Raw genomic sequence first — 27,372 nt, 5'->3', positions numbered from 1 at the left:
TATTCATGAGGGAGTAGTCCTCTTTACTGCAGGGAATAATCTTTTCGTGCAGGGAGTAGTCCTTTTTTGGGAAGGGAGAAACACTTAGATTGAACTATTTAAGTGAGTTTAGGGAAATTCAGTAGAGGTATAATAATATAATTAAGTAAATGATTGTGTACAATACATTCACGGTTCCCTAGCGATAAAATTTGAATACCAAGGTAATAATTTATCCATTTTCATATTATGTCAGATGCTGATGATTGGGTCGCGATTGGCAAGTTGGAGATTGTACTTGATGATGAAGACCCTGACGCAAATATACTTGATATTTGCGGTTGCACGCAGCCAAGCGATATCCCACTTTCATGGAAGTCATACTCACCTGAAGTAAGTAATATTTACCCAGCAGGGAAAAAACAGTTATCTACAAAGCTATTCGATGATAATAACTGCAAGAATCAATTTCTATTTATGTCTGGTTATCATATGAAGAAGCCATTTATGACGATTTTTATATTTACATGAGCCCTATCATACTTAGCTCATATTTCAACCATAATATGGTAAAATCAAGTTTTATAGATAATTAGATTTTAGTGGTCAATGGTCATGGCAAAGCGTCACAGGGTATGGTCAAAGGTCACTCTTGTCCGCTTTTGAATTGCAAATTTAGTTCATATTTACACCGTAGGATGATTACATTACGTTCCTTCTTTTTTTAGATTTTGAAATTTATCGATCAAAATTAAAGCGTCATAGTTCACAGGTATGCGAAGAGTGGTGAGAGATAGGGATGAAGGTATATCTATGTCAGCCTTAACTCAGTTTGTTCTTACTTTTAGCAATAGATAAATATAGTTTTACTTTTTTGGGGGGTCTTTCTCCTGGCAAATTTTGATGAAACTTTACACTTGTGTCAATCTCAACATACCTTTGGCAGGTTAACATTTGGACGTTAACATCCAACTGACATTGTCATTGTTACCAAAATGTTAAGGTAGATGTTACTAAACATATAATTTTCACCTCAACATACCTTTGACAAGTTAACATTTGGGCCCAACCGCCAAAATGACATTGTCATTAATGCAAAAATGTCAAGATCACTGTTTATAAAAATAAAATTTCACCTTGATCCAGAAGGGGGAAGGGTTTGAAGAGCCATGCTCAGATTCACTTTCTTTAGTATTTAATGAAAGTGGGTTATCGCTTATTTGTTCCATTAGGCACACAATAAGACGCTATATATAGTTATATGTTATAGATTGGGATTCCTTTATATGTTATAGTTTTGAGATTCCTTTCTCAATAAAATAAAAGATGATATTTTAATGTCTTTTATGAACGTGACATTTACGAGACCTAGGTAGAGTGTTTTTTAACTCACATGACTGCTCAGCTAAGCTAGTGCCATCTGTCTACGTCTGTCGTCGTCTATTGTGCAGCAAGAGTCGTGCTTTAAACATTTACCTTTTCGAATTCTTTAACTGATTTACTTAAATCTAGGTATAAATGTTCCTTATGAGGTCCCAAAGAAATGTATTTCACAAGAATTACTAAAGCAAATGTAATTTAGGTACCGATATGAAAATCTAAGAGGGCGACTTTGGTCTCTGATTGGCGGAGATATTTTAGAGTTTTTGCAAAACTGACAGTTATATCTTTTATGGTCCTAACCTTTTCGTGCCGATCTGAAAATTCAAGATGGCCACTCAGCTTCTAATTGACTGAAATATTTCGACCTTTACTCAGCTGAACCCATCGACTCCAAATATTGTATAAGAGTTCCCCGACGAGTGTTCTTTCTTGTTTGCTTATCCAACAATTCAGCATGGCAACACAGGTCTTTGATTGGCTGTGTCATTTTTTATTTGAAATCATGTGAGCTTTAAGACCCATTCGGTCTCTTGTTATGAGTGTATTTACATTAGAAATGATTTTTATCTGCAATTTGGTATTTCTTTCAGGATTTCACGTCAAGTGATTCGACGGCCCAAACAGACAATGAGCTGAAAATTAAAAACCCAACTCCCCATAAACTACAAAATACTGAAATTGAGGAAAGGAAAGAACTGAACCCTCCAACAGGCAACAGACAATACAACAACAATTCCAAAATCGACAATAATCCTGGACAGGTTAATCGGCTGGGTGGACAATGGACCTCGTATGGGAGGCAGGGGATATCACCAGAAGTACCGTATCCAACTCCACCGAGGATCCCGCCTCCATACGGAGGCCAGGATCCGAATATTCAGCAGCCATTTGAAGGACCGTATTCGCGACCATACGGAGAACTGGGACCCGCCCGTCCGTGGTCAAATAGTGGACCAAATACAAACGTTCAGCTACCATATGGCGGACCAGGTCCTAATCTCCCGATGCCTTACGAAGGACCAGGTCCAAATGTTCCACCGCCTAATAGAGGACCTGATCGAAACATACCGCCGCCATATGGACCACCAACGCCATATTTGCAGCCTTATGGAGGACCATATCCAATGGTCCCGCCGCCTAATCAAGGATCGGATGCCATAGCCTCATCTTGGTACGGCTATCCAGGATATCACGTACATCAACAGCAGTCGTCAACGAAACATATTTCACCAGAACAGTCGTCTGCGCGACATGTGTCACCAGAACAGTCGTCACAGCAGCAGAGACTTTCAAAGAAATTTCACCGGCCTTTAGACGGTTCGTTTATGTCCATCATATAAGTCATTAATGGATTAATCATTCTGATTTCATAGGTATATAAATTATTAATCCCACGGTTTTCACTTGGGATTGGTTGATTTCTCTAGAAAACATAAGGGTGTAGGCAGGTAATAAAACGAAACTTACTGTTATTCTAAGGTTACAATTATAATAACATTTGTTGGTTGGTTAAAGGTTGAATACTATACATAGGAAAGTTTTCGCCGTGTCAAACTATCGCTCTTCGCCGATGGAATCAAGTTACGCAAAGTGTTAATTTCGCCCTTCACATTTAATTACTATGTTAAGTATGTTGTTTACTTATATTCTCTGTAATAAAAGCGATGCCCTCATTGGAGAAAACGAAAAGGACGAAAATCAAACTGCAGCAAAAATATCCTGGTATCCATTTCATCAATGTGCCTCTGCATCTTTTTTTTCAGAGCCTGGTTTGGGTAAATCAAAAACCAAATCCTTTAGCCGTGAACAGAAGCAAGTGGGCGAGGATATGATAGGGGATAAAGAAGAGATTCTTTGTGTCAATACAATTTTAGTATCTAAGTTACCTGACCATGTGAAAGAAGAGGACCTGAAGAAATTTTTCGAGAGTAAAAGAAAGTCAAGTGGGGGACCGGTTGAAAAAGTTGATATCAATCACGAAAAACAAACGGCGATAGTAACTTTTCAGAAAGCAGAAGGTAATATCAACATTGGTTTTTTTTTAATATTTACCTTATAGACTCTCAACTGCCTAAAGCCATGTTCCTTTAACCTGGAATTATAATTCAATAAACTAAGCATGAAACGCGGCAAATTTACTTTTCATTGACCACAGTTCATGAGAGCAGAGATATACCTTTAGTCTTTCTGAGATTTAATTGTAAATGCAATTTACACGAAGAAGTTTTATGAGATTAAAAAGTCAAGTGGAGGGCCGGTTGAAAAAGTTTATATAAATCACGAAAAACGAACGGCACATTTCATGGGAGTAGATATCTGCCTTTGGTCTTTCTGAGATTATATTATGAGGCATTAACAACAATAGATGTGTTGTGAAATTAAACAATCATTCGATATGTGTATACTGTTCTTATGATCCAACTGAGTCAAAACCTATTAAATATAGCAAAAAGAACATACCGTCATACTTTGATCCACTATCACTAAGTATATATATTCTCATTTGTTGTTTCAGTGGTTCCACGTGTACTAGCTCGTCGTCCAATTCTTTATAAAAAGGCAATTATCGAAATTGAAGAATTTCGCGTTGAATGTGAAAGTGACGATGAATCGGAGGAAGAAACATCAGATAGTGACATAGACGATCAGGAGGATTTATCCACTATAGAAGTCCACGGGATGTCACAAAATACATCATGTGATACTATTCAGTTCTATTTTGAAAACAAAAGAAAATCAGGAGGAGGAAATATCAAGGAGTTCGACTTCGATGCTGAAAAAGTCATTGCAATCATCACATTTGAGGACGCCTCAGGTTTGTATGCTACTGACCTTTGCATGGTTGGACTTAGTATTTGTCATGATAATGCATATTAAAGTACATACTGGTGTATATTTATTGTAAAGTTGTCATTTTTAAAGAAAAAAGACGAAATGTTGTAATAACCTTTACATATACGTTTAAAGATGATACTTTGATATTCTTAACACTTTCAAAAACGTAATTGCATCGAAAGACCCGACAATGAATTTTCACTGAATGGTTTGTTAGCTGATTCATGGTGAATACATTGCAGTAACTGACGAAGTCATCAGAAGAAAACATGTCCTGGATGGCAGGACACTGGATGTGAAGATGTTTGTCCCGCCCCCACCTGTACAGATGTGTGAGGATAAAGTCCTACTCCGGGATGTCAATCCCGACACAAGCAGAGATGCACTGGAGAACTTTCTGGAACTAAAAGCTTCAGCCCTTCCAAAATCTTTGATATTTGGTGAAGAAACAATTCTTGTGACGTTTGACAAAAATATTGGTGAGCTTTAAATATTTGTTGTAAAACACAAATTTTACTCCTATTTAATCGTCTATGCGTCTTTTTGTTTTTTAGAAACAGCGTTAAAATGGACAGTATTTAGTATCACTAGGACAAGTTATGTTATTGTTAATTGGAAAAAAATATATAGATATGTCATCAACTCTAAAAACAAACAACGAAGATACATGTCAGTATAATGTGACCGGGCGGAATGCTGTGCTGGGTGCCTTCTTCAAGGTATTTCAGTGAGATAGCACTATGAAGTCGGCATCAGATCTGCGCTTTCACAAGACGGCAAATACACCAACATACCCCGGCACACATAGACGCATTCATGCTTAAAAACACACATGGTGGCACGTTCATAAATGACCTTAGATGTCAATAGGACGTTAAAGGGGCATCACGGTGAAGTAACTTTATTTTTTGTCTTTTTTTCAAATACTACATAAACATATCAAGTTAGACTCCTTATGGAAAATAACGATCGGATTTGGCTAAAACAGATTCATAAAAATGATTAAATCTAAGAAAATCATCGGTATTTCTACCTGTCTGACCAACGTTTTGTTCAGGGATTTCCCTCTACTAGCGCATGCGCATAGCACACCGTTTCTTTGTAAACAAAATGACAGGCCGTGTAGAAATAAGTGAAAGAAAAGTGTTGTACCGTGTCAGCTCCGAAACGAAAAGTTGCAAAATGGTCAAAAGATTGCGCAAGGAGTACGTTACGGAATCATTATTGCAGGTGGGCAGTATTCAAAGGAGAAAATTACTGCCCTAGCAGTTAGTACGGTGCATGTATTCTTCCGGATAGCCGGTTAAAATATAAGCTGAAATGGAATCGACAGAAATGCTAGCGCTGTTTATGTTATGAATAAATATCTAAAACTATTAAGCTCGCTAGTATCTTTGTCTGAGTTTGAACACAGATGGGCTTAGTTTAATATGTTAATGGGCATTTATCGGAGAGAGTTTACTTTGTGTTTCTATGATTATACAGTGGTTTATGCGAAAGGAAGGGATACGTGACTGGTTAGTTTGATTTTGCCATCAGGCCCTCCACGGGATAACTGTTGCGAAGGCCCACGGCGTATTTTAGGGGTCATCAAGATACGTGCGCTGTTAGATTTACATAATTTATAATATTACCGGGTTCAGTAAAATGGTATGATTTGATTATATTGCTGAATTAAACGATTATTTTTGGTTTTACATGCAAAATTTAAATTAGTACTAATATGAATACCCGGCCTCCTCTGCCCCGGCAATATCTAAAAGAAAAATCAGAAAGGTTTGTCCCATGGTTGAGGGAAGGTGTTTAGCCCCGTACCATCTGTACCGGTCACATTCTGGTACTAAGTTCAATATATGTTTATAAATATCTACTGTATGCCTATTATCATTGTTGACATTTAATTGTAAATGTATGACGGGAGAAGGCTGTGATAAATTGAAAAAACTTGTGCCCCATACCTTATTCAATTTTATTGGCAACAAATATGTTTAAAGCTTTATAAATAAACTTAAATTCTGAATATTGGCAAGCGTGCAATTAACTTCTGATGATGAATAATTACTGTTCAATAAGTTTGAATACGGACTCAGAAATCATATTTCTTGGTTTCATAGCGCGGTAAGAAGTTGCAGTTGTCTCACGGCCCCTCTCTGGGGGCCCCTCTGGAAACCGTTTCATCTTGCTCAGACCACTTGTGTTTACTGCCGAGTCAGGTGACGTTATTGGCGCTATTTTTAGCAGGGCTTTCCCGAACAAATCAAGTGGTCAAACTGGACATTAGGAACGGACTATGAATATGGGAATAGCGAGGTATCATAAGTGGAAGTGCATACAATATATACATTCATTAAAAAAAAATGGCTCTTCACGTGATGTCTCTTTAAACAAAATAAAACCGAACCAAACATCAAATATTTGATGTAAATTAATTACAGAATTATCCAATATTTTTTTATAGTTATACTATGATCTAATGTTGAATGTACTTAAATTCTCTGTTTAAAAATAAAATAAATTCTAAACAGGCGTCGAAACAAACCGACCTTTCTCACAGTCGTCACAAATAATACACTTACTGTTCCCTGATGGGAACGTTTTCCAGGGTGTGCTCGCCGTTATAGATTGTCACACTAAAACAATCGTTGCAATATAGTGACCTATACATTGTTTAACTGCCGCGTGTGGCAATTGCTGCCAGAACCTTACTTAACATAAACACATTAAACTGTTTATTGTTCGAAGTTGAATATTTATAACAACTTCAGACGTTTTGAACTTTCGCACGGCACCATTGCCAACGGCGTTTATGTGGTTGTTGATTAAGTATGGGTTCGAGGAAAGGACCCCCTCTCCTCAAACCAACCTGTCGTTGTTGATTAAGTGTGGGCTCGAGGAAAGGACCCCCTCTCATCAAACCAAACTGTCGCATCCAATGTTTTTGACTGTTCTAGAACACTAAACGTCCATTGTTGGTTGGCATTCTAGTTGTCGTTTGAAACTAGTTTTAGAGATGGGACAGATGTAAACTTCTGTCCTGACGTCGCGACGTCTCAGAGGGACGCCAGCTTTTTGGACAGTTTACTCACCTTTCCGTATGTCAGCGTATCTAACCGGGAAATTGCTGATGAATACACACTGAATTATGGGTGACGCGATGTTGCGGTTTTCCACTGCATAAGTAGGACAATAGCCCTTCGTTTATCTACTTCGAAAAATCGCAGCAGATCTGAGTTTAGGTCTATTATTATTTAAATTTTATGCAAGAGATGAGATGTGTACTGATCATTCATTTGGTATAAAGTTGCTTTTTCGTCGGCTTTAACTTAATTCGCTATGATGGTATCACAAATAATAGCGTTTAAAAAACGACAACATATCATCATAACTTTTCTGATGTCAATAGTCATTTCAATAGTTAAAATACTTTTAAAGTATCGTACTAAGATATCAGATACTTCATCGAATTAATCAGAAACAGATCAATATTTACAGCAAAATCAATTTAATTTACAGCTTTTCTATAATATTTCAGACTTTGATACGTTTGCAAGTTTATGTCAAAAACGTAAACTGGAGGGTAGCTTTCTTAAAGCTGAGAGAGTTGCAGTCACGAACTGTGTGTATGTTGGTAACCTGAATCCCAACACGACTTCAGACGCACTGGAAATGTTCTTTGAGAACGGAAGAAGAAGCGGGGGAGGTGATATACAAAAAGTAGAAATGTCAGACGTTGACAACTCATGTATTATCTTCTTTGAAGATTGTAAAGGTAATTATATTAAATCAAAAATGTTCTATTTCACTTTCCTTAGCCTATTTCAAAGTTAATCATGAGTCATCGGTCGAATATATTTGTTTGACATGTAACCAAGCATAACTGAAAGTTTTGTTTTATTTTTCTTGTGCGTAATTGAATTGTCTACGTACGGGGGAACTAAATAATGGCCAACATAATTTTATTTCAATTGACCACGGACAATATGTTGCGAATGTTGATTCAAAACGTTTTATTGCAGTGGTAGACAGCGTATGCGATCATCGACAGTTGGTTTTGGACAATTCTACTTTGTCTGTACATCCCCATTATACTGGTCTTGGTCAGGTGAGTGACGGAGATGGACAAACGCACGCCTTTAAAGCCCCTCCGCCAATAGAAATACAGGACACTGATAAAATCAAGATGTATGCATTCCTGTACCAGCATGGCAGAAAAGAAGTTGATCAAACACTAGAAGCCATTAATGCTCGGATTGATTGGCCCGAACGTAATGATGACGTCCAGTTTTCAGTTTCACCAACTCTTTCGAAAACTACAAAGAATGTTAGAAAAATGGCAAAGACGTGGAATAATGATGTGCTGCAAGCAATGTTCAAGATCGAGAAAAGCCTCAAGATTGCAACAATAAAAATGTTGAAAGAAATTTGGAATGATGATTTCAAGGCAAAGGTATGGGCTGACGCGTCCTCAGACTCCTCTTCAGTACACGTGTCCTATGACGATCAGTCGTCTGAAGTAACATTAATTGGGTATCATAGACAAGTTGACCAGAGAGCACGGTTGATCGAAGAAACAAGACTTAAGGCGGAAAATGACCTTGAAAGGAAAAAGAAAAGAATAAGAGAGGATATGAACATTAGTATTCCGAAGCTGGTGCTACTATGTGACTTGGATACATTGAAAATATTGCGCCGAGATATACCAGACCTGGCTGTCACAGCAGACACCGATAGAGGTAAACTTCTATTTGAAGGTCAACTCACTGATATCAAGTTAGCACAAGTGAATATATATGAAACCATGAGCAAGATATCTCATACAAAGATGGAGAAACAGTTTTCAAATGCAGCATTGCTTTTTCTTAAAACTGACGCCGTTCATCAATACCTGAAATCCAAGATGAAGGAAGCCGGTATTAGATGTTCATGGGAGGTCCTTCCAAGTGACAGTTCTATCGTTTTGTACAGTCTTACCCAACCCGAAATAGTCAAGGCGGCAGATCTAATCAAAGCACGAGTTATGGAGAAGTCACACCAAATCGACAGACTTTCGATAACATTACTCTCAAAGGATCCGTGGAAGAAAATCTGCGATAATTTCACGAGAAAGTTTCCTGGAATGGTTCAGGTTGAAGCTGACATAACAAGGTGTCAAGTTCAGATACTAACAATAGCTGAACATTGTGGGGAAATTTTAGAAACCATTGATGACTTCCTTGGCAAAAATACAATCATAGAGGAGTCTATGAAACTTGAACCCGGAATATCCAAGTACTTCAAGCAGTACAAACGCGACAAGTTGACGTTAATTGAAAGAAGGTCAGCCCATGGAAATATCAAGATCAGTCTATCAGATGAGGATATGGTCATTCGTGGTTCGAGAGATGATTTGAATCATGCAAAACCTTTGGTTGCAGATCTAGCTTCGAACGTAAAATTTAAATGTTTCTCTTTGGATAAACCGGGAATCCAAGAGATATTACAATCTGATTATTGGGTGTCATGTCGGCGCGATATCGAAACTAGACGGACCTGTATCATAGAAGTTTCAACAACTGGGAAGAAAGAATTAACACGGTCAAGCCATCCTGGTTCAACTTTGGATTCACAACCTAAGGTAATTGACGTGTTAATCGTGGTTTTTTGTTGTTGTTTTTTTCATTTGGTTAAAATAATCGGAAAATACTAGAATATATTTTAAATATTTAACTTTAAAACTATAATTTTGATATTTTACTATTTTCATATCATTAGTTGATAGCAACTGGGACAACAAAGAAGGGGACTGTTATCAAGACGTTCCAAGGCGACATTACTCAACTGAGAGCGGACGTGATTGTTAATGCTGCAAACAGTAGCCTGAATCATGCTGGTGGACTAGCAAAATCAATCGTAACAAAAGGTAAGCAAACATTCTCAGATAAACTGTTTTTGAAATTAATATGCAGTATTTTACCATTCATAAAACATGTTTGCTAAAGAGGCGCAGCAGTATATAATTATTTAAGCATACTTTGGTATGAAACGTATCCAAGAGAAATATTAATATTAAGTCTTTGACTGTTAATAAAACATATTTGCTAAAGACGTTTAACAGTATATAATTAATTTAACATATCTAGGTGGGAAGAGTATTCAAGATGAGTGTACAGAATACGTCAAACGGAAAGGTCATCTTCATGACGGAGACATATACTGTAGCAAACCAGGAAACCTGAAATGTAAAATGATAGCACATGCAAACAGCCCCAACTGGCGAGATGGAAAACAAAGAGAACAAGAATATCTTGACGGAGTTGTTTGGAAGAGCCTAGAAGAATGTGGTCGCGGACAATATACATCCATAGCAATACCAGCGTTGGGTACAGGAATATTCCAATATCCTGAGGATAAAGCTACACATGTCATCATTGAAACAATCCTCGAATTCATGGAAGAGGAGACACATACCTCTGTGAATGAAATTTACCTGTGTGACATTAATCGTACAGCGGTCTCCTGCTTCGCCGAGGAACTCAAATGTCAGCTAGGAGAAGCATCTGTGGTAAATCACAAGAAACCTGTTAACGATCAATGGAAACGCATCGGCCAGAAAGGTAAATCCTATCCTTTCCTTGCAAATACTACAAACATATTCTGTGATACAGTGCTTTAATCTATTAATAGAATCAAATATGATAAAAAAAAATGTGTTTCTACGAAATCGTATAGTCACTGAACAACAATTATCTGAAATTCTAATTAATTAATTGCCTGTGAGATATATGATTCCATCAACTTACCAGAAGTGAGATTGTATAAGTGTTTGTGCGTTTGTTTTCAAAATGATAAAATACCTATCTTAGTAGATGCCTGCTCAAATTGAGTTATATAATAGAAAAGTTTGCACAACACTGCTCCTATACAATTCAAGTTACTTTCAAATATATTAAACTGAATTATATTGTCTTTGGAAGCTATTCGCTTAACGTTTGTAAAGAAATGAAATTTGGATTTTAGAGTAACAAAGTCAAATAAAATGTATCCTCATGTTCGTTGAATGTCATCTGTATTTCACGCAAGTGTTTTAGTAGCAAGCCATAAGTTATATTCGATTTCATTGTTGCATACCTATGCATGCTTATATATCTAACATATACTTGTATTTGTGTATTTTAGACAAAAAGGTTGCTACCAGTAAGAGAGAAAATTTGAATATACAGATTGTCAAAGGGCAGATCGCTTCCGCGAAAGTAAGACACACTGTTTTTTTTTAATTGGAACATTAAGTTTTGAAAAAATATACAAATAGAGTAATTTAGTATGAATGCATTACATCTTCTTTTATTTTCTATAGACTGACGTCATTGTAAACACCACGTCATGTGGTCTACAGTTACAAACTGGAGCTGTATCTAGTTCAATCCTCAAAGCAGCAGGACAATCGATTCAGGACGAATGTCATGTTGGCTATCCGGCTGGTATTCAGTACGGCAACGTGGCTACGACAACAGGAGGACAGCTCGCATGCAAACACATTTTCCATGGAGCATTGAATAACTATAAGAGTGACATGGCTTTTCAGGTAATGATACCTAAAGATGACATACTTTGATTTGTTAATGATTTTTCAATGAAATGCAGTGGTGGTGGCGTCGGTTGTGCCATAAAGATAGAAACCTCCATTCATATCACACATGGATAAAACAAACATCTCTTATTTTTGTATAATCCTTGATAAGGTCTTCAGCTCTATGTCTCTTAGTAGCCGAATTAGTATTGCATACAGCTCTCTAAACACACACATCTGTCTATAACTGAAATTTGATAGTTGTCGAAAAGATTCTATTCTATAACTCTTTAAATTTGCCACTGATAATTGTTAACATGGGTGTAACATCATGAAACGTACTGGGAAAATCAGATTTGTTACGTTAGGTTCTTCATCAGATATACTTTTAGATAGGTAACGGGAGTGATGAAAAGAAAAACTAAATAGGGTCCAATTTTGTCGGTGAAAACTGACCCGGGTTCAATTTTAGTATTGGGGTCTATTTTAAACGTTTTACCTGCATTGTCACAAAAGTCGAATGGACGATAAAACACCGCCATCAAAAGATTTTTTTTTAAATGTTCACAAAACTGCCACCTTATAGTAAATAATCCAAAGATATAACGTAATAGCAAATATGATCGAAATCAGATAATATTTAAATCCAAATAATAAGAGGCCTCGGGAGCCATCTTAGATGCAAAGCTGAGTACAAAGCCTGGTAATTTCACATCAATTCCTATCTGTTAGTACAAGAGTGAGAAACGAAAAAAAAAAATTCAAATTAAATAAAGGAAAATTAATTAGCTCTCTAATTATGCTCTTCAATACTTCACGTGAATGTTACACAACTACTCAATTTCATTGGATCGAGAATATCTTACAGAGTGAGGGAAATTGAAGGCTTATTTCAGTAAAATATATCTTAATGAGATACATAGAATAATGAATATAGAACACAAGATGAATTAGACTGCCACATACTTTTTTTTCAAATTATAAAAACTATTCCGTTGATATTCCATTTTTCTTCATTGTCAATTTACAGCAATTTCAAGATTTTATTAGACGTTGCCTGCAAATGGCAGACGATGAATTGATGACATCAATCTCCTTCCCAGCTCTGGGAACTGGCAACCTTGGGTACCCTCATGATATTGTTGCTGCAGAAATGTTCGAAATTGTCAACGAATTCGATCCAAAGACCCTGAAGGAGGTTCAATTCGTCATATATGAGAAAGATGACAAATCAATTCAGGTAAGTATTGGGGAAAGGCGCGGACATTATATATATCTATATAATACGTGAATTAAATGTATAACACTGTCTTCTAGAGTGGGGTGCGGACTCGACCTCGCGATTGTTTTACGCGCTTTTCCTTTTTCTCGTTACCATTACAGAACGCTACAGCCAAGTAGAATGTATCTATAGATATTTTCGAGTGATTTACTTTAACATATATAAAAGGAAATCAAAATAAGAAACACGTTAATCATCAATACACTTCAATTTTTCGGTCACTAATTGATAACGCATACTGAAAGGGAAAAGAACGCGATTACCAAAAAGATGTGATGTACATGTATTTGAAAAAGTCGATAACGTTTTCTGTCAGGATTTCTCCCGGAATTTAGTAATCAAAATCACTGAAGCGTGACTAACCCGAAAGACGAACGTCTATGGAAGGGGTAATTATATGCATATTTTTCCATATTCGAATGTTTTATTTGGAAATTTTAAACAAGCGATGCTGTAGTTGTCCGAAGTAAAGAGGGGTCGCCATGCTTATTTGAGGATGAGTCGCTGGAGACATTTTTCGTTTACCGACAAGTCCCGATTCCTTCTTTTCGTTGTCGATTGCTGTGGTCGAATCAATAATCATTACATTTAAAACAACCCCTAATAGTTTTGGTCAGGGATTCAGAATTGTCCGTGATCTCGGTAGAATTTCTGTATCACACATGATCTCACTTAACGGATTCCTGTAATTTCCGCTTTTATATATTTTGGTATTGCGAGCTAAGAATTTCTATTCCATATGTAATACCAGGCCTTTCAAGACGAGGAAACCAAATGGTCATCTGCTAGCGGTCACTCAGATGTTCCTACACAACCGGACTCGGATGTTAATTGGAGACAAAAACGAATATTCAAAAGTACTGCTTCTCTTCAACAACCCAACAACTCAAGTAAGTATAATCAATTAAATATTTAAAACATTTGTAACATCAACAACTGTACAAAGAAGTATTAATAAGCATTACACTTAAAAAATAATTAACAAATATGCACTTTTTGGTGGAATTTATTAGGGATGTTTGATGTTTTTGGACAAAATAACACACGGAAGCAGCTCCGAGGTTTATTTTCCACCAATAAATACGAAATGTGGTGTATATCTATTCTACCTCGTAAAATATAATATAATGACAATGTGTCTTTATGTCAACTTCTTTTGAAATGCGTCAAAGTTTGCAATTTTATTTAGATAACAATATTACGTAAATTAATATTGTAATTATTCTGTAATGCTGAAAAATGTTTCAAAAAAGGAAATTATAAAATTAAAATAAATATTACGTAAATTAGACTACTTTTGATTTTTCAAACATTTGACACGTGATGCATTTGTCTTCATTTCACAACAATCTCCGAATTTTGTCTTTCTGACGCATTCAACAGTTGTCCTTTTTCCCTATATAAGCTTGGTTTGTGGTTGAAGAGGTTTCGCAAATTATTAATTTATCATGCAGTAACTAGAAATAATTCAAACAAATCGTGCCGGCTGCCTGAGCACGTCCCTTCGTTAATTTGGCATATGACATACAATGACATCATGCTTTCAACTAGATGCATATTCCAATCAATCTATCTTCAACAAATAGAATCAAAAGTAAACAAACTAACAAACATTGAAACAGGATTTTTGTTTCTATGATATAAATCATGTGCTATTGAGAGACACAAAGACTCGCCTTTTCATACTACAAGAGGGCAATACATTTTGTATGCCGAGATAAATTGATACATGTCGCACAATATTTATGCTTATCAGCTAAATGCGCCATTGTTGTCGTCTGCTTGAGTCACTCGTACTCGGTTGTGATGGCTAATGCCCAATTTAGAAAGGAGACTGAATAATGGAAATATGAACGGAGAAAATAGAGTACGTGAGGAATACAACGTGTTTTGTTTTCCCGTAATGTGATCAATGCGAGTCATAAATAGTAAATACTTTAAATTGTTTTACTAGGTTTTTCATTATTTCTCAAAACTACAACCGTCTTAGTTTGAACCTTTTCACACATATTAAAAAAGATATTAAGTTCGCATGATCTTGGTTTATACATTTATTTTAGAAAATATTTCATTTCGTAGCATTCAATTTTGTCCCAAGAGTTGATGAATTTTATGTATCTTCATGAAGATATCGGCCTAAATGCCGTATTACAGACTGCATCATCTTTTTGAGACTTAGTAAACCTTAAACACGTTTCAATCGATCTGAAATCTCCTTGATAGGAGGAGATATAGCGGTTGTTTTATTTTAAATTGTTGTTGTCAATTTCGATTAAATATCTAGCAATAAGTTTGAGAAGTTTTTGATCATCACTGTTATACAGATTTTGTTATCTTACACATTACAAGCTACAGTTAGAGTCATATAACCTCATCAAAGTTTAACTGATAAGTTTGTGTCTTAAGCAATATTTCCGGACGTTACGAAATAATTAAATTTAAACGTAACGAAATCCAAAATGTAACTTGACGGCAAATACCGTAAAGCAACTCATTCTGTAGCTGTCTGTTAAAAGATACATTCTGCAACGTCAATCTGATGTCAGTGCGGATGCCCAAAAAGAATTTGCATGTTACAAACATGACGGCGATAAGTAATTAAGAAAGAAAAATTATTGAACAGAAATAGTGACACGTGTGTAGTTTCCGTTACCAAGTCGTTCTTGGTTATTAACCAATGAAAAGTACATTAACATCGCCGAATCACCAAAGCAGTACCATATGAATAAGCCAATTATTTGCTTGCATATTAGATATGCCGAAAACAAAATCATCAAGAAAGCCCGCGTCAACCTCTGAAGCAGAGGCAACTTTTGGACCTGCCACTGTAACTATCCGAGTTGGAGACATCACTGAAGCTGCGTGTGAAGCTATTGTTTGTTCTACAGACAAGCATTGCAATATGACAGGTACGAATGTAATAAACTTCTATTCATATAAATACATGATACCCCCACCCTCACTCACACACACACTCACGTACCCGAACACACACACACACAAGAAAAGAATGAAAAAATACATAAACAAATTCAAATAATACTAAAAAAATAATAAGCGTTAATAGATAATGTAATCGTGCAAATTGCAAACTCAATGCTCCGAAATAAAAAATGTATGCTTTAATTCACTTGAGTTCTTAACGTTTCAGACGGAGTTGCATACGCCATTCAACAGAGAACAGGATGGGATTTGGACAAGGAAGTCTCAAAAAGGAGTGGGTATAATTTAATATGGATGTATTTATTCGTGTAATAAACAGTTTTAACAAAATTGATACTTTTTAATGCAAAAATTCATTTCAGATAAAACATTATCACGGCACGGCATTGCCTTGATACCGATTAAAGGAATGAAACGTAAATCAATCATCTTGGTCAACACCCAAGGAGATTTGGGAAAATCACTGCGCCTAGCTCTGACAAAAGCTGATGAAGAGGGATATAAATCGGTTGCTGTGCCACTGATTTCTACAGGTATGTTTAAAATTATATATAAACTGTTTGAATGACTCAACAAAACCACTGCACAATGGTTTATTTTGCGGCAAGTGTCGGTTTTTTGGTGGAATTTCGTTGCATATCATTCAAAGAGGTTGCCTTCATTATCATACGTAATATTTTTCAGATAAACTGCTCCTCTTAGTTTTTGGTTCCCTTGGTCATCTTGTCCTGCAAAATATAAATTCCGGGTAATTGGTGTTTATTTTACTAAAATATCCATAGAATCCTGCACGCGTCATACACAGCTGAAGATATTATCAAATGGCCACAAATTAACCACAACACAACAATTTCAACTAATTTTATCTTTAATACTTATGTCTTGGCAAGTTATTGTCGTGGTATATAAATATATATAAGAATAATTTGGAGTGACCAGTGGGAACAAAGAATCACCCAATTTCTAGCTAACTATGAAATTGATATGCATCAATTTATCATTGAACTGTGCTAAAGTAACAGGTGATCTGAAATTGTATGCCAAACAGTCCTCAACATGAAAAACTCTCCATGAAGATCATGCTCACCAGTCCCACTTGCTCTTCCTGGGGCACCACACAATATACCACGACGTTAGAATGAACGGATATCATCTGTAAAAAGAAAAACACTGACGCCAGAAAATATTCTAATTGGGTGGGTGGAAGGATGAACATTTGCAATTGTCTTCAGAGTCAGAAAGCCTGCCGCATAGGTACATTCTAGAAAAAGGAAGTTCTGTTACGTCGCCTAATAAATTAAACGGTTACTGTAACATGACTGTAAACAATATCCGGATCAGCATTTGCATTCCGCACTAAACAGATACTCATAATTAAGTTTTGGCATTGTGATAAATTGTTTGAAAATATAATTGTAAAACTTATTAGTAATGATTTGATTTAAGTAAGATGCTATAAATTAATTAATTTCTTTAGCTAACTGGATTTATAGATTTATTCACTATCTCGGATGTACTTCTTTATCTATTGAATCTCATGATACACGACTTCCAGATGAATATTGTCCTGTATTTGGGATTCGTCTACCGGTCGGCCGAAGGAATATGCTTTAATATCAGCACGTGTATTCAGTAATTGCTGGTTATCTGCTTTATATGCACATACAAACACATAAATGCTTACAAATACAAACACGCACGGATAGAGATAAAGAGAAAGACAGAGAGGCAGCTAGATCAAGCATACAAATAAGCGTTTACTTCTTTCTTTAATGATTTGGGACAACCGTTCCGAAAAACATCTCTTTTTACAATACATTACTTCCTTTATACAATTTGGATATCATTTTCAGAAACAAGAATGTTTAGTGAGACATTATGCAAAGTCATTACTGGAAACTCATTCAAGAAGTTAGAGAAAATTGAAGTGGTTCTTACCAAACAAACTGACTTTACAGACGTTTCATCAAATGTAAAGAAATACGTAGAATCAAACAGACCAGGAATGATTGGAAAATACATCAGGAGACCACTTGGTGAGAATCCTTTTGTTACAGAAAATTGAAATGGTTCATACATGGCAAACAGACTTTAAAGATGTTACATCAGGGGTAAAAAGTAAAAGGGGGGAAAAGATGAGAAATTTCAAGGTTATGCACATTGTATATGGTAATCTCTTTAAAAAGCGGTTATTATGTCATTTAAGTTCTATTATCAAGTTAAAAAACGCGTCAGTTACCTCCTTAGAAAGTGCTAACTATGAAACAGTGAAAGCTTGGACACGATATTCATCTCGTTAAAATACGATATTTGTTTCGTTGAAAGATAGTTATCTCGTTTACAGGAAATAATCATCTATTTCAAACAGGTTGATTGTTATGCTGAACGGGAATACTTTCTTGTTAAAATGCTGTTCAAAATCATGAATGTCAAAGGTTCACAATATTTAGTATAAGATAAAGTTCTCTTATTCTTTTGATTCATTTATAGCATTCATGTAACACATATACTTGAATCAATTGAGTTTGCCATTTATCATTACAAATTTTCTTATATTTCGAAGAAATCAGAATGAATGATATGACGATACATGTCTATAAAAGTGATGATTGCTCAACAAAGCTTATCATTTACACCTAATTGTTTGATGTCGATCTAGGACGTTTTTGCATGATCCCGTCGGAAAACGGATTAGGTTTCTGATATTAAAAGAGTTATTTCTTTTTTACATGAGGCCCATGCATACTTCAGATTATATTTAGGTGCCTCATAATGTATTCACAATTCAGCATAATTTTTTTATCATAAATATCATGAATATTTTTTGGTGTTTCCTGGAGTTTTTAAATTGACACGCTTCTATAACTTTGGCTCTTAGCCGTTCACCTCCTTTTAAATGAGGATGGGGGTTTAGTAACCATTCCATTGCTTTTATACTATATAGATGTCAATAGATACTTATCAGTTTTCATAGAAAGGGGCGTACATCCAAATGATATATAATGTCAATACGCCACCTTGGGGTATGTTACCATGTTACCTATAAAGAAGACGTATTTATATAGGCTTGCCTTTTATGCATTCCATTTGATTGTTCAATCTATCAATAAAATATTTTGATAACGAAAAATAACAGACTTTGTGCCTCTGGTTTATCAGCATGTATAATAGATATATGATCAATAATCAAATTAATATGATTTGCTTACCTCCCAAGGTTTTGCGCCTCCGGACATGTCATTTCGATATAAGACTGACGAACTATCTTCAGTGTCCAGCATCACTCTCGTCATATACGGGGAAGTTGAAAATTCTCTTGATGCCGCTTACAGAGATGTAGAATTCTTTTGCGACAAAAATATAACCGAACATATTGTTGACGATCCTTTAATTAAGGATTTTTCGGACACCCAAGTACGTATAAACAGATACAGAAATGTTATCATTTATATAGCTCACCTGGTACTAACGGTTAAGTGAGGCAATACCCTGGCACAGCGTCCGTCGTCCGCTAACTTTTCCTTTAAAACGCTCTCAGTCCTTTCCGGCTAAAAGGTTTTGACTTAATTTGGTCTGAAACGGGAGGTATGGCCCCATGGGGCAGATGGGCGGGCCAAATAGGGCAAAAAGAGGTACATTTTCAAAAATCGTCACTTTCTTAACTATAGGATGGTTTTATCAAAGTTGTTCTATAACATATTTGGCCAAAGGGTTCTAAACGTTTTATAAATAGAGGGTATGGCCCGCAATAGGGAATATAATGATAACTCTTTTAAAAACTGTATTCTTTTGTATAAATATAGGTATTATCAACAAATTTGTTCTATATCATCTGTAGGAAAAAGGGACTAAACATTGTATAAAAGGAAGGTGTTGCTCCCTTGGGGCAGGAGAGCGGTCCCATTAGGGGAAAGAAAGAAACAATCGGTTTGAAAATGTTTTTCCTTCAAAACGAATGGACGTACTTAAACCAAATTAGGTATAAAGCATCCTTTGGCAAATAACGCTCCTTTTTTCATAAGCCGTTGATAATACTGGTATGGTACAAACTCTTCTATATTTCAATAATGATACGATTAATAGAAGTTAGGAACAGTTGGACTTTATTTATTTTCTCCTACCTGCTCTTCCATTTTTATTGCATTTCAATCACTGGAGCGTTTTGATTTGAAACGTTCTTTACATTATATTAATATAATTCACAAGATCTGACTCATTCATTTAGCTAATTCATGCATTTAGTACTGCAGATGAGTAGTAAATCGAATAAATATTGTGGCTTACATCATTGGCTTGACCTTTCCTTGCATTTCTAGAAGCTAACATACATTTAACTTTAAAAAGTTTATTTTAGTTACACATAGAGCTTCAACTGGTTGCTAGGGATATATGAACTAAGAGTGTGTAAATTCTTGTAAGTGTGGAATTGTGTTGACAATGTAGTGCATAGTGTATATATATATACGAGTATCATATATTTTTTTAACTACAGCGAACAAGGCTTGACGAATTTAAAGGATCACTTGGTGTAGAGATGATATTTGAAAAACGCCCTCCTCGTATTAGACTATCAGGTTTGCCTGTGAATGTTAAAAAAGCTTCAAATGAGATCGATCACATGATTATGGATATTCAAAGATTGCATCTGACGAAAGAGAGAGAAAAGATCACCGCGAAATGTGTAGAATGGTCAGTAATTGATGAAGGCGATGACGGTAGAAAACTGCTACCTTATCCAGAGGAACTAAACCATACGATCGAAAACGACTACCAACAACAACAACCAAAAGCTACATTTTGTGATGAAAACGGTACCCGCTACGAAATTGACTTTTCGACCATGGAAGAATATCCTGTCCATGATCAGAGCGACCGGGCGAAAGTTTTACGGAAAGACAAGCTACAGGCGACCAAAGGTAAGTAAACTTTTTGTTAGTTTGATGGTCGGCTGATAATCTATTAGCAAAGTAATATTCCCGTATCAACTTCAATTCCATTATTTAAAGTGTCTTCTTAATTATTTTCCTTAAATGTCAGTCTTAGATTCCGGTCTTCAGCCTCCGACGACATGGACCCCGATGACCGATCAGGATCCAGTAATCGTTGTACCGATGCAAGCAACTGATTCCGAGTATACAGACGTGTTGAAAGATTTCAACGCTACAATTGGAAAAGATAATCCCACAATAGTTAAGGTAAGTTTTACAGCAAATTGTAAATTTGATTAAAAAAATGTTTACTTTCATATTGGCATAAACACCAAATATTTTAATCATGTATCTTACTATTGTGGCAATAGATTGAAAGAATACAAAACCAGACACTGTACCAACAGTATATGACTAAAAAAGCAGAGATGGACCGAAGCTGCGGCGGGCAGAGTGAGAAAATGCTGTGGCATGGAACTGCAGAGGGTGCTGTAGACAGTATCAACATGTATGGCTTCAACCGAAGCTTCTGTGGGAAAAACGGTTAGTGTATTATTGCATTCCATTTTAAACCTAGTTATAGAATCTATGTATGTCATCCTCATAATAACAATAGTATGAATATAAGTCCCCTCAACATATAAACAAACATAAAATAATGACAGAATCCATATACATTGTTAACTTATCATTACAGCAACTGTTCATGGCGATGGTGTGTACTTCGCGTGCAGCTCCGAATATTCAGCCAGAGACACATACTCGCCTACTAACCCAGCTGGGCAGAAAAAGATGTACAGATGCCGAGTCCTCGCAGGGGACTTCACACAGGGAAAAGGAGGAATGCGTGTCCCTCCAGCAAAGAAAGGTCACATTTTATACGACTCTGTAGTCGATGACACGAACAAACCAAAAATGTTTATCATTTTCAACGACACCCAGGCTTACCCTGAGTACTTGATAACATTCACAAAATAGACAAGGCTGACATCAACCAATTCCATTGCTGTATATAGAACATACTATACGTGACAAACAAGCTAAAAGACTATAAGGATTTGTAGCTATGTTTGAATTAAGTGTCCATAGTATTAAAGCATGTTTTATAAATATTCTGTTCAGTCATGATAATTAGGAATATCCGTTTTGTAAATATTAATTCATACATTCTTGTGAAGATAGGGATTTGGTTTTGACCACATTTTCTGTTAATACATTTGCTATATTCCTCAGCTGTATGTAAGTGAGTGCACTAAATCCTTACAAATAATGGGAGATGATGATTGCTATAAACTGTTGTATGAGGTTTATGGATTCAGTTTTTAGTTAACTGTAAGAAAATGTTTAAAAATTGTAAATATTGAATATAAAATAACTAAATTATGAATACATGCCTAACTGTTATTGGTTCTGTGTAAAAATAGCAAGCACATTTATAGTGGTAATTGATTTCCGGTAACGAAGGAATAGCCTTGAATGCTTTGTCCAAAGGGAAAATGGCGAGTTCTTAACATTATAGGGGGTAAACCAACAACAATAGCATATATCATAAATTATTGTAAACATATAGATATTTGTATATTTTGTTAATTTTTTGTTTGATAGTTTGATGGTTTATTTTATATATATAATTAAAAGTGCGGTAACATGTTTACTCAGTAGAGAGTTATCTTGACAAAACACAAAAGCATAAGGTTGTACATTTTTTCTAATATTTTACTAATTTATATTTAGATGTGTTTTAAATTTTAAATCATAGTTATGTTTCTTATTTCTCGTTACGACTTGATGAAAAACTAACAGCTAAATGATTTTTTCAACATCTTAATTAAAATGTTTAAAATCACTCAAACCATACTAATAAAAACATCACTTAAGAGAATTAATGGTTGGGTTGATATTTTTTTTATTTGTTTCGATTAAAGATGAGATCATGAATAAGGATTGTCAGTTATCATTTATTAGTTTCTAAGGCACCAGGTTTATTACACTTTAGCATATTAACCAACAGTCTCCAGAGTAACAGTTTGATTTAAACCTACACTGTATATGTAATAATACGTTAAGTCATAAGAACAGTGGACACTAAAATATATTTTGGAATTACGTGTAACAATGATCGTACTTTATAAACTTTTGTCTGACAACATCCATTCGTTTTATTACCATCACTGTAAGACGTTATGCATAAGACCTGTCAGAAAACTGTAACATTACTTGTTAAAATGTATTTAAATTGTCCGTCAAAATATTCCTATGCTGTTGTAATAAATATATGATTGATATATAACCATGGTTCTGTACCACGATTCATATTTGTAACCTATATATCGCCCGTTATAACCAGAACGTTATCTTAATTGTTGTAAAGTAGCATAATGCCTACTATTATTAGAACTATATTTGTTTATTGTAGTTAATATGTATTGCCTGATATAACAAATGAACGAATATTCTTTTATTGCTGTAACATATTGTTACCCGTTACAACTATATCACTATTTGTTAATTGACGTAAAACATGTTTTGTTTGCTATTCCTCCATGTCCTATGATTGTAAATCAGATGACAAGCACATCTTAAGGTGGATCTCACACATTGTAGTGGTTTTGGCAAATGTATGTAAATGTAGTGTTTCGGAGCTCATTTGCATTATTACATCGTTACCATGGAACAAATTTGTAGCGACACTATGTGTTATTTTGGAGGCACGGTAGTCTAGTGGTATGACGCAGGGCTCGTGACCGAAGGGTTGCGGGTTCGAGTCACTCATGGCACTGTTTTGTATCTCTCAACAAGATACTTTACTTTGTTTCTTCCAGTCTACTTAGCTGTAAATCAGTACGTGGCTGGGCAGTGCTGGAATTGTTGAATGCTAGCTGTGAGCGCCGAAATAGCAGCGCCAGTTGTATGTTTCCCAGGGGGAGTTGAGAAAGATATTGGCTGGTTGCAAATGCCTTATAACCATGGATAATAATGTGTGAACCACTTTGAGACGACTTACGAATTAGGTTTTGATAAAGCGGAATATAAGAACCTCGAATTATTATTATAATTATTTTTACCAGATATCCTTCCTGTCCTATGTTTACGTCATTATTAATAAAAGGAAGATTATTTTCAAACAAATATGATGATCTGCTCGTATTTATCAATCTCAAGCAATAATTCTTATTTGTATCTTGCTGAGATAATGCATTGACATTATCAAAAGTAAGGTATAATTACTGACAATTGTATTCGGCCACAGGTTTTTGAACATTCTTCGAGATCTTAGATAAAAACGTTGATATCAATAATATATTACCGGAATAAGATATTGGACTAAATCAAAGAATCTGGCTTTGAGCACAATGTTTCATGAATACTGGCCAATTTGTTATTGAATAGAAAAAGTCGATTTAATGTAAACATTTATCAAAACATTTCCATTCTAGAACTGTATCATTGAGTTACGTTTTATTGTTCAAAATCTGTATTCACAAAACCATAAGATTGAAAAACGTCGTTAATAGTAAAATGAAAATTGCATTGTATGAAATTCGATATTGATGGAAGAGTGTCATATTTTAAAATCAATTTGATTTGTTTGATAAAGCCAATGTCTTTTATAAAAATGGCTACAATTGCATTTTATGAAATTGGATATCGACAGACGCGGGTTTTTTTTCAGAAATCAATTCAATATTTTTGATATATTAAGCGTCTTTGATAAAAATGGCTATTGTTAGTCCTCTGATTCTTGGGATTCTCCAACTTAAGTTTTTACAACGATTTTGACTGACAATTTCTTACTATTAAAATAAGATTGTATTTGCCGTACAAACTATAGCTTATTAGACATGTCAATTGTCGAATATATAGTCGACCTTAAACCATATTAAGCATTCTTTTTTTCATAATAGAAGTTATAAATTCAGATAATAAAATTCTGATTTTTAACAAACACACGATACATTTCCCAGGAAATGTTGTCATTGATGAATAAAACTTAAACAATTAGTTAACAGTTTGTGCACCAATTTGTTACTTAAAATGATATTTTTAATCATGAAGAACTGTTTTAAGTGTGTACTATTATTATCATGACTAGAAAGCATTGTATTGTATACCAACCTGCTGATATGCTGTTTAATATCCTACCGACGGGGATGTCCTACTGTGATATCTCTAATATTGGTGGTATCGCTAAATAATGACGCAGATGTGTGTAAAATCAATGTTTGTAGAGCTACAATAAACATGTATATGTGGTTGAGAAACTGCTGATATCAATCTAGGATTCTACTGTCGAGGAAAAATTCAAATATCGAAATATAAAGAACATAAGAAGACTGCTGTTTGATACCTTCCATTAGGGTTGGTCAGTATTTTTGTTTTTCCTTCGCCAGTAGGATTTCTAGCGTATGACGCAGAATTGTTACATCGTTTTATGATTGCAACTTATATATAAAAGATAGGTCCCCGTTGATTTTCGCTATATTTAAGCATTATGTACATTAGCTTCCAGAAATATATGAGTATCCTTGTACCACTGCCAAAAACATTAAGTTAGATTGGAATCTTTTAACCGATATAACAATGACTTTAATAAATAAAAAAAGAATCATTATCATGCGAAACCTTTATGGATTATGATAAATATGAAATGAAACAAATCAACAAAAGTAATTCCGTGGTTGAAAACGCTATATATTTCCTATAACAATATGACCTCTCTAACCAAATGAGCTGTTACTAATCAGGGGTAGCTAGCTGACCTTGTCCCATAACAGCTATATCTAAAACGTAATTAAGGGGAGACAACTACACGCATGAAAAAATAATCTTCTTGCTTTGCCAACAGTAGGACAGGGATCCTTTATCTTTATCATAAATGGTATTGCAGTGATAGTTTACTTATTGTATGAAGTAGCTAATTATGAATCAAAGCCAAATATGCACTTATCTTTTAATTTTTTCAATTGATTTTCTTTTCTCGAAAATCAGCGGGAACCACACTTTCTTTTAGATATAAATATATAGCATCGGTTTTCATTTTTTGTACAATTTCTACACAAAACCATTCCTTTTAAATCTTTGAAGTTCCCATACTAGGTGATTTATGCCACAAATGGGGGCTCTACATGCAATTATATGTTAACAGCACTGGTCCAATTGTTCAGTAACACTAAATTCAAATTTAGCTGACATTTAACAATAAAAATAAAATAACAGTACTGAAGGTCAACTGCAAGACAGTACATATTTCACTACGTTAGTCTCATATCCAATTTTGAGTTCAATGGAAAAACATGAAAGGAATGGTAAATCAAAATTGTGTTAAATGTTTTACTTATGAATAGTTTTATAAATTCAAAAATAATAAAACTATCTTTTCTATTTTATTTTATGCGTTTGTTATTGTCTTTAAACAAGGGCTTCACTTTACCAACACAATCCGTTATCTCTACACATAAACATGATTAGAACATAAATGTACGCATCACAGGAACAATATCATCATGTCATACAGGTAATCATCAAACAAAGAACATGTAACAAGATAAATATATATTATACAAATAGGTCAAAATACATATGTCTCAAAAGCATGCAAAATAACATCGTTTCACACAGACACACCTCAAAAGAACGTGTCATACAGGTAAACATTACAGACAAATGTCATACAGATAAATAGTATATCAACACTTTATATAGGTAAATCAAGGGAATTACATGCAGTGCGAGCACATAACACAGGCGCTTGTCTTACCAAACACCACATGAACGTGTCATATTGTTAATCCTCTTGGGAACATGTCACATATCTTGGAATTTTACCATTTTTCGTAATGGTAGATATGGTGACCGATCAAATTCAAGGCTATTCCTAATTTGGGAATGTCAATTCAAGAGAAAAAAGTATCAACACAAGTAAAAAAACACTATCTCAAGTCAGAGAGAAAAAAGCAAATATAACGAGACGCCATACAAAACATACATATAAGTACATGTAGGAAAGAAACTATACATTTGCAAGCCGGAGAAAATATCTTGTTGGTTGATAACAGAATGTTTTAAAATATATCGAAGCATTTGCTAAAGAATAAAACAACGCTCTTTATAACTGAAACGCATCAAAGAATGCAGACATTTAGTTGTTTTCATTTTGAACTAAGAGAATTTCGAATAGATCACCATCAGTAAAGCACACACAATACTGATACAACCTTCTATAATAGATAAATAACAGAACCAAAGAAGTGACGCTTCGTCCATTAGATAGCTAATGACCAAAGGGTGTAACATTGTAGCGATGTGCGCAGACACCAGTAGAAAGCTGGCTATATGACCAGACACAGATGTAAAGTTGGAGTTAATCCAACTTATAAAAGTGGGCCAGGCCATACCAAATGGAATACCGATAATACAAACTGATAACCAGATACCGACGTCAACAAAGAGATGGGCACATAGACCTAGACCAATTA

General features: G+C 35.1%; 1 protein-coding gene across 1 annotated transcript; it reads left to right on the top strand.

Annotated features, from left to right (window-relative positions):
- The first annotated feature begins 228 nt into the window (after window positions 1–228).
- LOC110450877 (poly [ADP-ribose] polymerase 14-like) lies at window positions 229–26,283 on the top strand. The gene is made up of 22 exons (XM_021498650.1): window positions 229–372; window positions 1,953–2,679; window positions 3,126–3,380; window positions 3,878–4,177; window positions 4,440–4,676; window positions 7,730–7,966; window positions 8,214–9,811; window positions 9,949–10,096; window positions 10,317–10,790; window positions 11,353–11,426; window positions 11,531–11,758; window positions 12,774–12,983; window positions 13,777–13,915; window positions 15,779–15,934; window positions 16,177–16,242; window positions 16,331–16,501; window positions 17,822–18,004; window positions 19,186–19,382; window positions 20,461–20,884; window positions 21,006–21,163; window positions 21,268–21,439; window positions 21,594–26,283. The coding sequence occupies exons 1-22, from the start codon at window positions 229–231 to the stop codon at window positions 21,872–21,874; spliced, it is 6,579 nt and encodes a 2,192-aa protein (XP_021354325.1). The 3' UTR covers window positions 21,875–26,283.
- Window positions 26,284–27,372: the final 1,089 nt, after the last annotated feature.

Source organism: Mizuhopecten yessoensis, unplaced genomic scaffold (genome assembly GCF_002113885.1).
Source record: "Mizuhopecten yessoensis strain PY_sf001 unplaced genomic scaffold, ASM211388v2 scaffold5525, whole genome shotgun sequence".
NCBI lineage: Eukaryota > Metazoa > Mollusca > Bivalvia > Pectinida > Pectinidae > Mizuhopecten > Mizuhopecten yessoensis.
Note: the sequence above shows the minus strand (reverse complement) of the source record. Positions and strands in the feature narration are given on the sequence as shown.

Coding starts and splice junctions, on each gene's coding strand:
- LOC110450877 (XM_021498650.1), top strand. CDS start 229: ATGTCAGATGCTGATGATTGGGTCGCGATTGGCAAGTTGGAGATTGTA. Junction 10,791..11,352: donor GAAACGCATCGGCCAGAAAG/GTAAATCCTATC, acceptor TGTGTATTTTAG/ACAAAAAGGTTGCTACCAGT. Junction 11,427..11,530: donor GGCAGATCGCTTCCGCGAAA/GTAAGACACACT, acceptor TATTTTCTATAG/ACTGACGTCATTGTAAACAC.